Here is a 17,024-nt window from a genome sequence, read left to right on the forward strand (position 1 = left end):
TCCATATTTAGTAGTAAATTAATTCTTGAGAATCATTTTAATTTCATTCCTAAATGTTAAGGGCTTGTGATGCAAGCCACCAGAGAGTTTTAAGTTGAATGTGCAAGGGTCTAACAGTACACCAGCTCTAGGCCATCTCATAGGTGTTTAATAATAAAGCCTTGGTTCATCCAGCCCAGCACTTTGACTGAGATTATGTTCTTCACAGACCAACCCCAGGGCCCTTTAACTTTCATAAACCATAATCCTGGAACACACTTACACCATCCATCACTGTGACGTACACCACACATGCAGAGACGCGTTTTTTTGTGTAAAATTCAAGGTTTTTAGGAAATATTAAATCTACCGAAGCACCAGTGCACACCAACAGTTTTCCTCACCTGCCTCGTTGAGGACAGTGCAGTGTAAATTTCAGGTGCAGCAGTGATAGCAGCGGAATAGCAAGGGAACCTCCGCTGAGGTGAGAAATATGTGATTTGTGAGCAGTTGTAACACTACATCACACCTCTCTCTGTAAGCCCCTCAACGTCCAATTACAGCATTCGAATACCAGTGACAATAAACTGTTTCCATCCAAAAGATTAAGAGGGGAGTGTGGTTTTCTTTCCCCTGTGGTGTTAGGAGTATTTTACCAGAACCTGGAAACCAATCTAAAGTCTATGTAAAGACAAAGTAGCCAGTTTTTCGGCACATTTCCACTCCTTTCCAGCATAGCAGCACACAACACTTGCAAGGTCTTGCCACTGGAGAACTTTTTCCATCCGCTTCAAACGAATACTCAAGTTGTGACTCGACTTCCCCCTCGTTTTACGACAAAGCACCAGTGTTAGTATAAAACAGGTCATTGGGACCTCCCCAGGACGAGTTTGGTGAAGCCATGCAACCTGCCAATATCCACAGCTGTCCAGGAGCACAGCCCTCCGCGATCAATAACTCTACTCTCACCCATATGTCGTAAACAGCTTAAAACCCTATTAAAAGCACAAACACATTTCAGAAACTAAGTAGACATTTTTATAAAAACAATATTTCCTGTCGGTGAGTTGACTCTATGACTGTATTTACTGTGTAACTGTAGGGATGCAGAAGCTTGTAATGTATTCCTGGTGGTGGTCAAACCTTTCCCTGGATACAAGTTGTGAACATGCATCCTATAAATGCATCAGTAAAATACGGTGATTTACTGGGCTGGAAGGGAAGTGATTACGAGTGACTGATGAGAGAGCAAAAGCAACCTCCCTAAAGACCGCACCTGTGTGTACATTAACATTTACTTAGTATGTGTGTGTACGCATGTGTGCCGGTGTACTAATGTCTAAAAACGTTTTTTTGTGTGTGCGTTCACACACTAAATGCAACCATACAGGCATCCAAGCTATTAATTCTAACCACAGTGGAGGAGAAATCCATCAATAACACGAGAGCGCATGTAAAAAATGATGTTATTTTAGTTCAAAGAGCAGGAGGAGAATGAGCGGGAGAGGAGCAACAAGGCTGGACTCCAGCCAACAGGGATATTTTTAGCACTGAGAAAAACAATCCTCAGTCTTTTGTGACATCTCATCGACTCTTTGGCAGAATAATGATAACACACTAAAGAAATGTTGCTCTTTATGGATGCATTTAATTACCTCGTCCTACGCTCATATGAGAATCTCGGAAAAGTGCCTGTCTACAGAGTAGTAATCCCCAAAGGTCCTTTACAGCCAAAGGTCCTTCTTGTAACAGTGTCAAGATCTGCTCTCATTTTTTAAAGTGGAAAGCCATTTCCTGACTCTTTGTAATGTGCATATGTCTGGCACATCACAAAGGGAGAGAAAGGCAAGGGAATAAAGAAATTATATGAAATCACACAGGATGAATGTTATTGTTGTTGCTGTTGATGTGGGAAAATGACTGGGTCTATTGCATTATTCATTCCTCATCCAGCAGAAATGTTTTCAAGAAGGCCTGATTACCCTAAATCATGACTGGTAGTCTGGATCAACAACTTCTTTGAGCCACTCATCCATCTCTCCATTCCTCATTTCGACCACTTCCCATCAGCCTACCACCCCATTGTTGCACAGCTTCTTCAGACATCTGTCGATCCTGCCATTCTGCCATTTGTTCATTTATTTGTCTTTGTATCCAACAAGTCTTCCTGCCATCTATTCACACTACCACTGCACAGTCTCCATCCCTTGCTTTCATTACTCCAGTCTCACTCTATTTCCTTCTTTCCATCTCTCCCCAGGTGAAGAAGTTAGTGGGACCTTTTAAAAATGTCACTTCTGACGGACTGGATGAGACGTTCTGCACTCTGTTGATTTATCCCTCCAGCATGCTGTAGTAACTTTAATGTCTCTCATCAGCCTATTAACAACACTAGAGCGTGGCCAGGAAACAGGTGCTGGGAGAGTTTACTGTCCATCACCTCACCAGCAGGAGATGATTAGCAGTAGGGAGTGCAGGAAGTACAGTTGCACCCGGAGCTCAGTGCTTTGGGCCTATAAAGGGACCACTTATATCAGGTAGTACATGGTGTATTTTTGTGTATTGCAGTGAATACAACAGAAAAAAAAACTGAGCAAGTGCTGAGCAAAATAGATACAGAAATTAGAGTATTCATTTTTGTGAGACTGTGTTGGAGCAGTTTTAAAGCAGTAATGTCACACTTCCTGCTCCTCCTCATACATCTTGAGAACAGCTTGTTGGATGTGCCAGTAGCACCGAAGACCCCTTAACCCACACTTTTTCGATATAGGATGAGGGAGCTGTGTCTGTCTGCTCATTTCTGTAACTTTCTAAAACTGACATTCCAACTTTAACACCCACATCATTTGACTGGCCAGCTGTACAGAGAGGATAATAATAACAATATTGCATCTTTATTATTAAGTGAAGGGGAATAATAACAGAAACCAATTAAAAAACAAGTACTCAATTTTTTTAAATAGACCCAACAGTTTTTTTGTAGTATAAAGCTCCAAACTAGTCAGTCAAACTAGCTCTGTTTGAGCATAGCCCAACCCTTATGCATGTATATTGCCAGTTAGCTTAGCTTAGCATATGGGCTTGAAACAGAGGACAATGCTCTTCTTGCTAAGTCAGAGCACCTCTATAACTCACTAATTAATACATAATACCCTGTCTCTTTAATAAAAACCTAAACTTGTAATTTTACTTGTTTGTTAGTTTGGCAGGTCACAGTGAATTTTTTGTAGTCTTCTTGCCAGGCAGTCAGTGAAGAGTCCAGGAGGTTGCTGCTCCCCGCCAAGAAATAGTTCTCAGCCTCTCATCTGAGACTCAGCTTTTAAAGCAAATAGCATAAACAACGAACCATCACTGATATGATCTGTTTGTGCACATACCGATCAGTTCTTTGATCAATAATTTATCCAATCTAATGTGAAAAACTATTCATTTATATGACAGTATGTAGCAATGTATGTAACAGCACAATCCAAAAATGTGCACTACTATAGAAAATAACTGAAAAAAGTAGAACATATAAGTGATAAAATGTAGAACAAGTCATACATTAAATTGCTTGTATTCATACCAAGCTCTAACTGAGCTAAGCCAGTAAACCGAGGTGCCAGTCAGTCAGCGTTCAAGGAAAAAAGAAGGCAAAACACCCACAATGCAATGTGTGCAGAGCAATAAACCATAAGGCACATTTTATAAAGCACCACAGTCCTCACACCAGTGAAGCAGCTGAATCCAGAGAATCCCCGCCCAGCAACAAAAAGGTCACGTCTGCCACAGCTGAAGCCCTGAGAACATGCTTTAAGAAAAAGCCCTTTTCATGACAATCACAGAACGGTGCACAAATGCAGCGACCTTATAGTATGAGCAGCATGCTTGAGACAGCTTGATATGGCCCTCTGTCTATATTTTAGCTGTGGAGGAAGTGGAGCCTGAAATCTGCTGGATACTGCTCACCTAACCCAGCTGCCCTACACACACAGATCCCCCAACACCACCATGTACACAGAAACACACATATATATATATATACATACATATATGTGATCTACAATCATTAGACACTCCATCTATCCCTTCTAGCATTTCTCCACATTTGTATCCCTGCATTTGTAGCCCTCTCTTCTCCTGTCCTACCATCATTTCAGCCTGTTCCCATCACTCCTTCTCTTCACTGCTTCTTCACTCTGTTCACCATCAGACCAGACAACAGATAACTAAAGCTGTCATGTTAATGGAGGGGAGCTCTACAGAAGTGTCTGGCCAGCACAGACAACTGAAGGGAAGCTATTTGCTGACAAATGGGATTTGACGCTGGGCTTGAGCAGCGTTTACTGGTGGTGCTTTATTGGTTGAAGGAGCGCGATCTCATGGTGGTTTTCTTCTCTGTCTCTAGCCAAGTGGATGACGTTGCAGAGAGCGAAGGCATTCGGTCACGCAAAGGTGCAGAGCATTGTTAAACAGATGGCAGGAGACCAGTGAAGAGAGTGGCAATGGACAGCAGATGGAGAAGAAATCATGCAGGAGACCAGAGGAATGCAGTGTATATACACGCCACACTGCCAGAACCCTGTTCCTGCTCACAGCACACATACATATGAGTCTATCTCCAAGTTTTTCATCATGTAAAATTTACTGAATGAGATTTACACTAAACCTCAACAATGTGTATCCTCATAATAGATCAAACGGGAATGGAAGAGAACATATTTCCTATTTCCTAAAGCAGTCTAATGTAAGGCATGCACTGTATCCCCAGAAACCAAAAAACTGTAATGACTGACCAAGTCCGACTATTCATCCACAGTCTAAAATTGACAATAACACACTCATCACTTAATAACTACTCTTCTTTTGACGAGACCATAAAATGTTGGTCCTATGCAGCTATAGTAATTTGAGGATAGTCCAATAGGGGGAAGTGTTGTACAGTGAAGCGAAAGCACCGAGCATGTGGCTGTCATAGCTGAGCTACAGTCTGTATTGCATTGTCCAGGAAAGTGAGGTTGTACACAAGGTTATAATCATCTGGTTTCTCAAACTAGCTTGAGACAATGCGTTAATTCACTGGCCGGTGTGTCCAATTAACACTGGGGGAAACTGATAGTTACTTCTTTTATTTTCAATCGATTTTAATATATTTTTGATCACATAGTTCTTGTGTCTTTGCCAGATTTAAATAAACTAAATGTATGAGGGTTCTCACATTTTTCATAGCACAGTATCAGCTCAATCACTAACCCTAACCCTTACTTTTTTGTTAGGCCACCTTTTTTCAGGTCATTTTGTTGTTTAACTGGTCTTACTCCTCCATGAAAAAACAAAAAACAGCTTTAACTTTTCAAAACACACAGCAAAATGTAGTGATAAGAAAGATGGGAACTGCCACAGGAGAGCAGGTATACCTACACCAGATAGTAAACAACAAAACTTTACCCATTAACATGAAATAAACAGTAACACCCTAATAGTATTATAGTAGCAGATATGTAATTATATTCCTAACAGAGGTGTTTACTATTTTCCTATTGGCCTTCCTAATTATAAAGTGTATACTTAAGAATTATATAAACCAGTTAGTGTTGCATCTGAAAGTGTCTTAAACTAATATTTGCTGCCTGATGATATGAACCCTATTCATTATATATTTTAAAAAGGCAAAAAGAAAATTGAAAGTATATGACTGTTTAGTTCTGAAACATCAGCAACCCATGAGGCACAGAAAGATGTAACCCCCTTTTTCTAGAAGTGCATAATTTCAGGTAAAGGAGTGTGATGTGGGGGAAAATGTGACTAGAGGGTCTTTGAATGAAAAACACCCATCCTGAGAGCTGCCGCTGGGACAGGATGAGTGAGAATGTAGGTGGGGATGTGGGGGCTTTGAAACCACAACAGGTAGGTAAGAATGACAGGTTTACCTCCCCCTTCTTACAGTATGGACCTGACATCCTGTCTACCAACATGCACAAAGATACACAGAAGCACAGAGAGACAGACAGACCCAGACGGGCTCCAGAACAAGCCAGCGGCTCCACAGTTTCTGCTGAGGACGCTTGACGTGAGTACGGCAGAGGTAAGGAGTAACATTTCAAAGTTAAGATAAAAGACAAAATATATATTTGAAGCTGATTCTTACAATAATATCAAACAAGCTCACTGTGATCTGGGGAGCTGGGACCCTGAGTATCTAAATTAATAACAAAGTGCCATGACAAGCACGAAACAGGTTGTAACCTGTGGGGACACTGATCTTTTCTTTAACTGTATTTCTGACCCTGAGCAGAGTATGGCTTTTGAAAGCAGCATGCATTTTGTGAGAAAAGCTGTGGTTCTACCCCGAGAGAGGCTGACATCTAAGAATGTAAACCTCCATTGTAGCAGACTAGGGCCTGTCATATTACAAATCCTTAACAATGTTTTCATAGCAAAACCATAATCAGAAAACAAAACAACAACAACAAAAAAGACACATTCGTGTTTTGACAATTGCAGCTTCTATTCAGCATGTGTACTTCTTGTGCAAACCCCTGAGAGCTGTATAGTTCTGCAGCAGTAATTTCTGCTACTCCTCTGTTCTGTCACTCAGTGTTATTGGAAGAGGAGTGTCGGCCATTACAGGCTTGGCAGCTGCGCTGAACTGCAAAACTGATACTCTGTGGGAGTCAGATTATCATAGAGTGATGGCGGCTTCAGGGGGGACTCGGGGGCAGGGCCAAAGGGCAAGGCACTAATTCTCCAGCTCTGACATTACACCAACTATAAAGAATACAGTAATGCTATAGCGCAAATTGCTGTGACTGTAAAATAAAAAAAAATAATAATAATAAAAAAAAGCAGAGGCCACATGCGAACCGTCCTGCGAGGAGCATTCAAAAAAAAAAAAAAAAAAAGACTCCACGGCTGATAACATTCCACAGTCTGGTCGCAGTAATAATACCTGCTCATATTTTCAATAACGACAACAGAGCACAACACAATAAAACAATAGATATTCATCAGCTTTATTATTTATCATTGGAGTAACGACACCGGCTGTAAATATATACCATGGAGTAAAAATAATTTACTGATAAAAATCAACTTGCAGTACTGAAGGAATATTTATAGCAAGTATGAAAACAGTATATTTCAGTAATAATAGGACTTGAGTGTTTCGCTGTGGATTTTGAAAAGCTCGATTCCCACAGGAGGTCGATATTTTTAATTTTTTTTTCCTCGCAAAAAAATATTTTTCATATTTTGTCAGATTTTAATGAATTTCGACAATATGGATTACTCTGCTAAATGAAAATTTAATTACTGCTGATTGTATTATACACAAAGCCCAGAGATATTAAACCATCACCGGCCCTTTTGAATGGCCTTTTTTTTTTTTTTCTTTCCAAGGACCCAAAGTAAACACAATTTTACATTGTTATAAATTTCCAGAGTGAAACGGCTGTGAAAACGTCGCCATCTGTAATGTAAAAAATGTGGAGGGGGGGGGGGGGGGCTGGTTGTGTCTTCTAATCTGTCTGCAATTGTTCAGTGTTTTGACAGTGAAGACGGAGGCCTGGGTGATATGAAACCGAACGAAAACCACAAACATGTTGTGTGCAGAAAAATGTTGTGCAGCTCAGAGAAAACGAAAATTAGGCTTCATGAGCTTTTTGGATAGACAGATGTTGTGTTGATACGTGTCACATCATAAACTCAGGATGTCTGGTCATTTGGTTATTAACACTGCTTTAAAGACCTGCGGCAGTAATTAATTCTTTTGAAATCGTTGTTGTTTGTTTGACTAATGGGTCACATGACCTTACTTTCTTAAAATAATGATTATTTTTAAAATCACTGATGCGATTGTTTGTTCTTTAAGCTGCTTTGGAGCGATGTCGGTAGAAAGTAAGTGGCTGTGAGAGCCTGTGTGTTCTGTCACACGGCAAAACACTCACAACACTTTAGGTGGAAGAGGAAGGCGCTTGTTGTTTCGCTGAAGTTCCGATAGGCGGCGCTGCAGACTTGCACACAGTTCACCGGCTCTACAGCAAACAGCTGAAAAACTGTCAGTCCTGCTCAACGCAGCCTTTATGAATTTTTCTAAAACTTAAAAAATATATAGTTTTGTCAGAGACATAAATGATACGGTTGTCGAGGGGGCAAAAAACCAATAAGCTATATAATCACAGGCTATTTTGACATTTCAAAAACAGAAACCTTGACTTTTTCACAACTGGTTTAAAATATGGCAAAATATTTTCTTGAATATTCGATGAGCTTTTCGCTGATGGAAAGACGTAACAAAGAAAACGTCTTGTAATAAAAACCGGGGAGGTGCAGCTTCTCACTTCTGTGTGTGTGTGTGTGTGTGTGTGTGTGTGTGTGTGTGTGTGTGTGTGTGTGTGTGAAGCCCAGAGGGGCCTGTTCCCATCTTAACCTGTGGATAGATAGATAGAAACACACTACAATCTAATTAAAGAGAAGTCAAATTAATTTCACAGAATCTGCCACTGCTCATAAAATCAGATTTTTAAAAATGAAAATCTGTAAGATGGAAAAAGGAAAAAGGTTTATTATTATTATTATTATAATTCTGCTTTTTGATCTGAGTTTTCCTGATTAAAGCGGATCTCAACAGCATATTACCTGTAATTATATTTCACAGTTTTTCAAATAGCACAACGTCAGTTGAGTTTTGGAGAGCACGTGCTGTGCTGCGTTTAGCTGTAAATTAACAGGACTAAACCAACTCTTTTCAGGGTGACGTGCTTGGTTCTTTATTTTCATTTTATTTTCACACAGTTTAAATAATAAAAAAAAAAATCCCCGTGTACAAAGGCACAGAGAGCAGCCCACTGTTTGAAGAATGGAACCCACAGCATTAGCTCTTAGTTTTGTATTTGTTCACCACACTGTTCGTCTAAGGATGTTTTCTTTTCCTGGCACATACCTCCCCTTTTTTCTGCTCTTGCCATAATAAAATAATAGCCTGCGATTTAATGTGGTGGTTTTGCATGTGCCCTCAATTTTAACAAATGGGGAGTATGGTTTCAAAAAAAAAAAAATATGTAAGTTAGTCAAGTTTCGAAAAGCACGTTTTCAACGGTGAGGACTTCCTCCTGCCTTTCCACTCATGTCTCCAAAAGAAGGTATCAGCTTTGGCTACATGCTATATGAGATGTGTCAGAGGAGGCAGGTTGAGATGAACACGCTTCTCTGCTATGGTCCGGAGCCCCAGTTGCTATCCAAACACAAATAAACAGAGGAGGAACATGGAGTTAATGATAGAGGACGGGGGGTGGGGGCGTGTCGGAGGGCGGGCTGAGGACTCCAGAGCCCCGGAGCCCTGAAAAGTGAAGGACCGGTGCGCATTACGCACACTTCCAGCCCTAACTCCGGACGAGACTCCCACGCTGCTTCTGCCTCTACTCCAAACTTTTTCGTCTGTTTCTGCAGCTTGTCGCATCTCTGCAAAAGCCCGAGACCTCACAGCTGTCTGCATGGCTACATGAAAATTTCATGGACTTGGAACTTGGAAAACTTTTAGCGGCGCTTTATCGGAGCTCGTCGCTTCCATAGTTACTGTGGATTACTGACATACCGCAGGACCTTTGGCTGCTTTTTATTGCGGTAAGATTGTGCTTCGCACTGTATGTGATTTTTCTGCAGGAAGGGACCGACCTCACTCAACCCACTTGTTCTAACTCTTACCAGATGATAAGTCTGTAACTTTTACTCTTTGCGTTAGAAGCCAAACAGATCAAATCGTTAGTTAAATGATAATAATAAAAAAAAAACTTTTCATGGATTAAAAACTTCTTCACGTGTGCGTAAAGTTAGTTACTGCTTCGTGAAGATCACCAGCTTGAGGTCGTAGTTCAACCTCGTTTTGACATCACTGGTCTCCACGTCCACGGCACAGCACCTCAGTGACCTTCGCATTACAAATAGAAAACTTTCCTCCAGACCTTAAAGAAGAAAAGACAGGAAAGGATAGAACGAGCCAAACAATGCGCATATACACAGGCTGCTGTCAGAGCGGCAGGGAAGTGTCGTCGAAAGAAGAACAGGTTGGACAAAGTTGTGCACATGGGCGAAGAAACAACAAGTGCCTGTATGGTTACTTATGTGCACCTGTGCAAAATTATATTTAACCCCATGGCTACTGCATATGTGAGAGACAGAATCTGCAGCAAATGGGACGAACCCACTGAAACAAATGACCACAAACCTTTAGGCTCAACAGGCTTTGTGAAATATAATCTTAAAATATGACTCGACTTGATGCGTTAATAAGTAAATAAATAAATAAAAGTTTTCCTTTATTTATGAATTCTAAGTGGCTTTCCCCTCTAAAGGTCAGCTCACTGCCGCGTTCACTGTCCGTAGTCTTGAACTTGTACAGCATGTGGCTGTACAAGTTCACGACAGTGCTATCCCCGCAAACATGGAAACGGGCCCTGTCATTTCTCCTGCCGTCAGCTCACCTTCTTTTGTCCAGCACTGTGGGAAGACTGTGCTTTTAATTAACGCAAACATTGTTCTGTGTGAAAGTAAGTTCAAACGCCTTTAGGTTATTTACTGCCACGTCCTCTCGCCCAGAGGAAACCAGTCCTATGCAAAACATGCAGCAGAAAATAAAACAGACCTAAAAGCAAAATACTAGTGCCTGTAAAATTGACTGGCTACTCTCCACGGCCGTAAAAAGAAAAAGGAAAAAAAAAGTCACATACATTTCCAGCAAAGATTAAAGTACCTTTCTTGTGGTTAATAGCCAACATTCGTGTGTTTTGCCCTGACTCATGTTCATGCACTTAATAACATAGCCTATTTGATCTCGACTGGCACCATTTCAGACATCTACACATCCACACACACACGCCACTTGTTTTGCATCGTCAAACACTAACTACAACCGTAAAATAAACAACAACGTGTCTTCTCTAATTACCTTGAATGAGATTTAGTGCTCTCTCTCTCTCTCTCTCGCTCTCTCTCTCTCTCTCTCCAGCCTGAACCGAATATGTAATTCACAGTGTTAACCGATGTCATATGAGCCGTTTTACACCCATTTAATTTAATTAGCCTCCAGTTTCGATGATGAGTGATTTGTTTTAGAAAATATCTTTGAGGCTCGTTTCCACTTTTCAGGAAAAAAAATAAAAATAAAAAATCGTCGCTTTTGTCCATGTGTGAAATGTGTGTTTATATTCCCTCAGTCGATTTGCTTATTAAAATAGGACTGTAAACATCATTGTCAGTATAGGACAAAACCACTGCACCTTTACAGGTTGTTCAGTTTATTGCGTTGGGCCCATCGCTTTGTGCAGATGTTGAGAATTAAAGTTGACTAATTTATTTGCGCCTGAGGAAATAAATGAGATTGTGAGATTGACGCTATCATGTTGAAATAGAAAAAAAAAAATAAGCCAATAAAGTCTCGCCCCAGATATTTGTGTGTAAGAAAAAAAAGGAAATTTTAACAATATCATAATTCTTAACTAAGGGTCAACTGTAGTCTGCCATTGTAACCACATAATTACTGGCTCTAACGTTGCATTCACACGTTTTGTATGTGTGTGTGTTTTTTTTAAACCTTCCTCAGGGTTATCAGCGTGTGTTCTGCAGAGGTCTGAGTCGAGATGGGGAGCAAAGCCCTGCACGCTCCGATCCCCCTGCACCCAGCACTCCAACTCACAAACTACTCCTTCCTGCAGGCCGTCAACACTTTCCCCGCTGACCAGCTGCAGGGACTGTACGGTCTCAGCGCGGTGCAGACCATGCACATGAACCACTGGACTCTTGGTTACCCGCACATCCAAGGACTGAGGTCGACGATTACAGAGATGGCAGCCGCACAAGGACTGGTGGACCCCAGGATTCCCTTCCCGGCGATCCCCTTCACAGCCGCAGCGCAGCTCTTCCATCCAAAACAAGCCGTTGCGCACGGCATGCCCTCGCTGCACAAGGACAGGCCGAGGTTTGACTTCGCCAACCTGGCCCTCGCTGCCACTCAGGAGGACCCGCCGAAAGCGGCAGATCTGGCGAAGTTGGCATCGGGACTAGGCGGAACCATCTCCGAGCTGAGCAAGCTGTCCCCGGACAGAAAACCCACCCGGGGCAGGCTCCCATCCAAGACTAAAAAGGAATTTATTTGCAAGTTCTGCGGCAGGCATTTCACCAAGTCCTACAACCTCCTCATCCACGAGAGGACCCACACGGACGAGCGGCCGTATACCTGTGATATTTGCCACAAGGCCTTCAGAAGACAAGATCATCTCAGAGACCACAGGTAGGACACATTGACGGATGACACTCGCTGTTTGAGTCAGGGGTGTGTGTGTGTGTGTGTGTGTGTGTGTGTGTTGGGGGAGGAAGTGTGTGTGTGTGTGGGGGGGGTAAATTCCCAGCAGCATTCCTGTGTTTGCATGCTATTAAAATCACGACTCTATTTATTTCCATAGCTGATCCCTTTGTAGCTGGCAATTAAAAATACCGTCTTCATTTGAAACATAGAGAGCGGTCTGTTCCCGGAGGTTTCTCCACGAGGGCGCTAAAGCACGTTTCCGCATTAGAGTTGGACACTCATGACTCGCACACCAGAACTTATTCCCCATATGACACTGAGGTTTTTAATAGCTGCGAGTGAATCCGTGCATGAGCATACGTTTGACTGAGTGTTTTCTCTGTTTTCAGATACATCCACTCCAAGGAAAAACCCTTCAAATGTCAGGAATGTGGGAAAGGGTTCTGTCAGTCTCGAACTCTAGCCGTCCATAAAACCCTACATATGCAGGTAAGCGGAGAAAATAAACACAGGCACCACCACGATCTCCTCACTAAATTATGTGACATGTTGTGATCACGGTTCACTTACTGTGCACGGTCTATACTGCATGCATGGGGACAGGAATAAGTCTAAAAAAAAAAAAAACAACAAACAATGCGTTTGCCCAGTGTGAGACGGATATACAAGTCTAATGGTAATTCTTGTGTATATATATATCAGTGTGGAGTTATTTAAATGGGTGAAAGATATAATTAATAGACGTTCCACATAATTAAAGGGAATAATCCTTTGCTTGCTTTAAATCTAAACAGGAATCTCCCCACAAATGCCCCACATGCGGAAGAACCTTTAATCAAAGAAGTAACCTGAAAACTCACCTTCTCACCCATACAGACATCAAGCCCTACAGCTGTGGCCGCTGCGGAAAGGTGTTTCGGCGCAACTGTGACTTGCGACGGCACAGTTTGACGCACAGCCCACATCAGGACTACTAGCCTGGACAGACTAAAAGTATAACAATGGACAAAACGCAGGAAGAGACAGCGACATTTGTTTCTTTTCTTTTTTTTTTTTTTATTTCTCAAACGCAACCATCCAAATCAGGACACGTTGACTGCGGCACACTTTAGAGTGGGATTTGGTTGCAACTCAAGTGGGACAGCAGCGGAGCTATGGCCACGTCCAGCGTTCAGACCACCTGTAAATATAAAGACCATGTACATAATGTTTTTTTTTTTTAATTTTCTTTTCTGACCTTGAAATTATAAAGTTGTCGAAAAACAATCATAAGTTTAAAGTATGTTAAATTGTATTTTAGAAATAAATACTTCCATGATACATTTGCTCTGGTTCTGTTTTTATTCCATGTACTCCATGCCAGGAGAAGTATTTTTGTTGAAACCATTTACCATCACGTTATGTTTTGAGGCAGCAGGCAGTGTGAGCTCAGTGTGGCTGAAATGTTTTCTTACGGTGGATGAGTAGATAACAGTTGGCACAGGGCATGAAATGGCTCGAGAGTTCTTAAGGACAACTGGTTTAAAGAAAATAATATGTCATTGCGAGTCATGTATTATACTTGAGTATTAGAATTTTATTTCTAAAGCAAAAATGATCATCATCTAATTATAATCTACTGTCTGTCATTCACCTTTTTGTGGTTTTCTAGTCTCACAGTTAAGGAGTTGAGTTTTTTTTTTTTTTTACTGTCAGTATCCAGATGGTTAATCTTATATTAACAGACCATCAGGTCGTCATGTGCGTCACGGCGCAGAGAAAGGACAGATGAGATGCCAGACGAATGATCTCAGTTTGATAATTCTGTGCCTGCACGAGAAACATTAAATAATTAGTGGGACTTGATTCTGTAATATAGACCCACCTCAATATCACCAATACTGAGTATATTCACAAAGCCACTCAGATGGGATGGTAGCTCTACAAATTAAAATGTATGTGCTGTGTTTGATCGTTGTTTCAAACGCATTATTATCACCTTCATTGTGTGAGAAACAGTTTCTTGGGGGAATGGTCAGCGCGTTGGGCGTCGTGTGTAATCTCCCAGATTTAGATAAATTTGTGGAAAGACCTGAATAAATTCCAAGATTTGATTTCATCCAACTCAGCTTTGAAATGTGTTTGAATATTAACGTCAAGAGCTGTGGCAAAATGACCTGATCTATAATCTTTATCTTTTTTTTTCTTTTTTTTTTTTTTAATTCGATGAACACTCTCCACAGCTCTGTGGCAAGCCGTTTGCTGGGCCTCCGGGCCTGTAGTGTTAGAGTTTCACCAGCCATTAGTGGCTACTAAAGTCTCGTTTAAAACTCGGTTTTCACCTAACATTGAAATTATTTGCTTTAAAAAAAAACACAGCATTTATCTTTAATGGGCTCGAAAATGGGGTCTCGAACAATTGGTTACAATAACAACAAGGCGCACATCGCCGCAGAAAGGCCATTAACTAAGGCCCAGTTTACTGCACGCTGTATTTTACTAGACAGCTTCTAACGGGAAAAGCCAAAAACATGCAAGGCTTTCAGCAAGCTCCTCAATAATAATAATACTCATAATAATAACTATTAATAACTGATAATTATTGTTATAAAAATTATAATTATATTTAAATTATTATTCCCTGGGATTAAGTGTTTGAGAAGGTAACTCTGAAAGTGTGTATTTCAATATTATGTTTTGATGAACTAATTCGATTAGTTAAACAAATCTATTAAACTTTAATAAAGATTACCGAGGCACTGCAGTGATTTGTTGGCCTCATAACGCTGAGAGCAAGAAATAAGTGCAGGTATGGATTACTCATTTATTTTGAAAGAAAGCAGGTTAACCTTTTCAACGATTTTGGAATCCAGAGAAACAAATCTCGGGTTTGTTTTCCAACAATTACAATTGCCTTTTATAGTTGTTTCGTCCTTGACCAGTGGGAAACCAGAAATTGTTCACCAGTTTGATTTATTTTACAATTCAAATTTAGCATCTTAACACAGGGGGTGTTCTCTTGTAGGGGAAAATATTCATCTGATCTGACTCATTATTTAAGTGGAATAACTGCGTTCTCATTGTTGAGATGTGGTTTCTACACCACCTGAATACCAGATTGAGCCTATAATATCATCTATTATAGACAGATCAACCGAATTGAACTCAGTTTTGTCACCGTGAAGCCAAAAGTGAGTGGCTGACAACGTGATATCAGGTGGGCCCAACTAGCCCTGCAGTGATTTCAGAATAATATTGATGACGCACACACACAGCTGGCAAAGAGTGGACAGTCACATGGTGATCCTCCTCGGCCTTTGTGGACTGTGTCCTCTGGAAGTTTTATCTAGCTGGCAGGGGAGAGGCTGCACTGACGGTAAATAGCCTATTACATTCCAAACCTCGAGAGAAGGCGCAGATAACTATTGAGGGTGGGGCCAAGTTAAGCATCACATAAGAGGACTGGTTAGTGACAGGGTTAAGGTGAGGTTCAGGTTGGGGTAAGTGGAAGAACACTGACGTTAGGCTCTAATGTTGACCCTGCACTGACTACAGGTCACAGAGCTTCTCTGCTGGACTCAGTGCTGCTTTAACTTACCATGAGTTCCACATGGCCCACCGTGGCCTGTGGCAGACTTTTTAATTTCAGTTACAGAATCTTTTAATTTATTAGTTTAGGATTTGATCTAATAGGTATGTGGTTTATGTACCTCCTTGGTAATTAAAACGGAAGAAACTAAAGTGTCCAAGCCAAACAAGCCCCTGGCTGCGGACATTACGGGTATGTTTAATATTAATGTTGAAGTCGAGATGCAGCCTAACCATGTTATTCATAAGTTCTATTAGGCTATCATAGATTTTTTTAATAGTTTTAAAGACAACCAAAAATAAGCCCAGGGAAAAAATGATGTATTTATTCTGTTAGCTTTTGCTTCCTCATTCATTATCTATTTATTTACCACAACTTCCTAATTTCCAGTAGGTTTGTTATATTTATTCTCTTTATTTATCTCAACAACAGCATATGTTTACATTTAAGGGAGCTGTAGCCTATAACCGATGTAACATGATAATAAGACTTCATCTAATTTAAAATGAGATTAGCCCCAAAATAGTGTTCTGAAATCAGATGATCTTACTATTATAGTATTCACCCGCCTATTCATCTTCTCTGACTCTTCCATGGATCTCAGTCTCAGCATCTAAGAGGAATGAAATGAAACCTGATTTGCGGTAGAAATACAGGACATGAACGATTATATGAAAAAATAATTTCAAGAACAGTAGTCTGGGCTTTTACAGTGACAGTGTTCAGGATCAACCCACCGGGAGGTTTATTCTGCAGCGTCTCAGTAAAGGTGAGCTTCTACTCCCATATAAGGGCAGGCGAAACTAATTACGTTTATGCCGTAAGTGTTGCCTTTCCGGGCTCCTCGTAAATCCTGGACGACACAGACAGGTTGTTGTTATGACTACACGCACCCTTTGATAAGACATGTTCGAAAATGCAATGAAACACAAGCCATGTGCTACTATTTCTTTTTAAATCAGCTGAAACTGTGACACGTAGTGCTGCAGGAATTAAATTAGGAAAGACAGTGTGTGTGGGGCATTTGCTTCATCTTCCCATTTATTTTAGCGATCGCTGAAATCGATTATCTAAAAACCACTTCACGTCATGTATCATAGGAGCTGTCTGCTGTCTCGCCTGTCACTCGTGACAGTGCTGAAACGTAAACCCAAATCCCTACATACAAAGGGGCAACACCAGGCATACGGAAGCCGC

At 41.0% G+C, this 17,024-nt stretch overlaps 1 protein-coding gene across 2 annotated transcripts; it reads left to right on the forward strand.

Moving 5' to 3' along the window:
• The first annotated feature begins 9,334 nt into the window (after positions 1-9,334).
• On the forward strand, positions 9,335-13,584 carry osr2 (odd-skipped related transciption factor 2). 2 transcript variants are annotated; one of them, XM_026293833.1, is made up of 4 exons: positions 9,335-9,582; positions 11,558-12,244; positions 12,649-12,748; positions 13,054-13,584. In XM_026293833.1, exons 2-4 carry the CDS (start codon positions 11,595-11,597, stop codon positions 13,234-13,236), a joined length of 933 nt encoding a protein of 310 aa, XP_026149618.1. In that variant the 5' UTR covers positions 9,335-9,582; positions 11,558-11,594; the 3' UTR covers positions 13,237-13,584. The 2 variants fall into 2 exon arrangements, with proteins under 2 accessions (XP_026149618.1, XP_026149619.1); XM_026293834.1 differs by having other exon boundaries at positions 13,136-13,584.
• Positions 13,585-17,024: the final 3,440 nt, after the last annotated feature.

The sequence above is a fragment of the Mastacembelus armatus genome, chromosome 16, assembly GCF_900324485.2.
Source record: "Mastacembelus armatus chromosome 16, fMasArm1.2, whole genome shotgun sequence".
In the NCBI taxonomy this organism is placed as follows: Eukaryota; Metazoa; Chordata; class Actinopteri; order Synbranchiformes; family Mastacembelidae; genus Mastacembelus; species Mastacembelus armatus.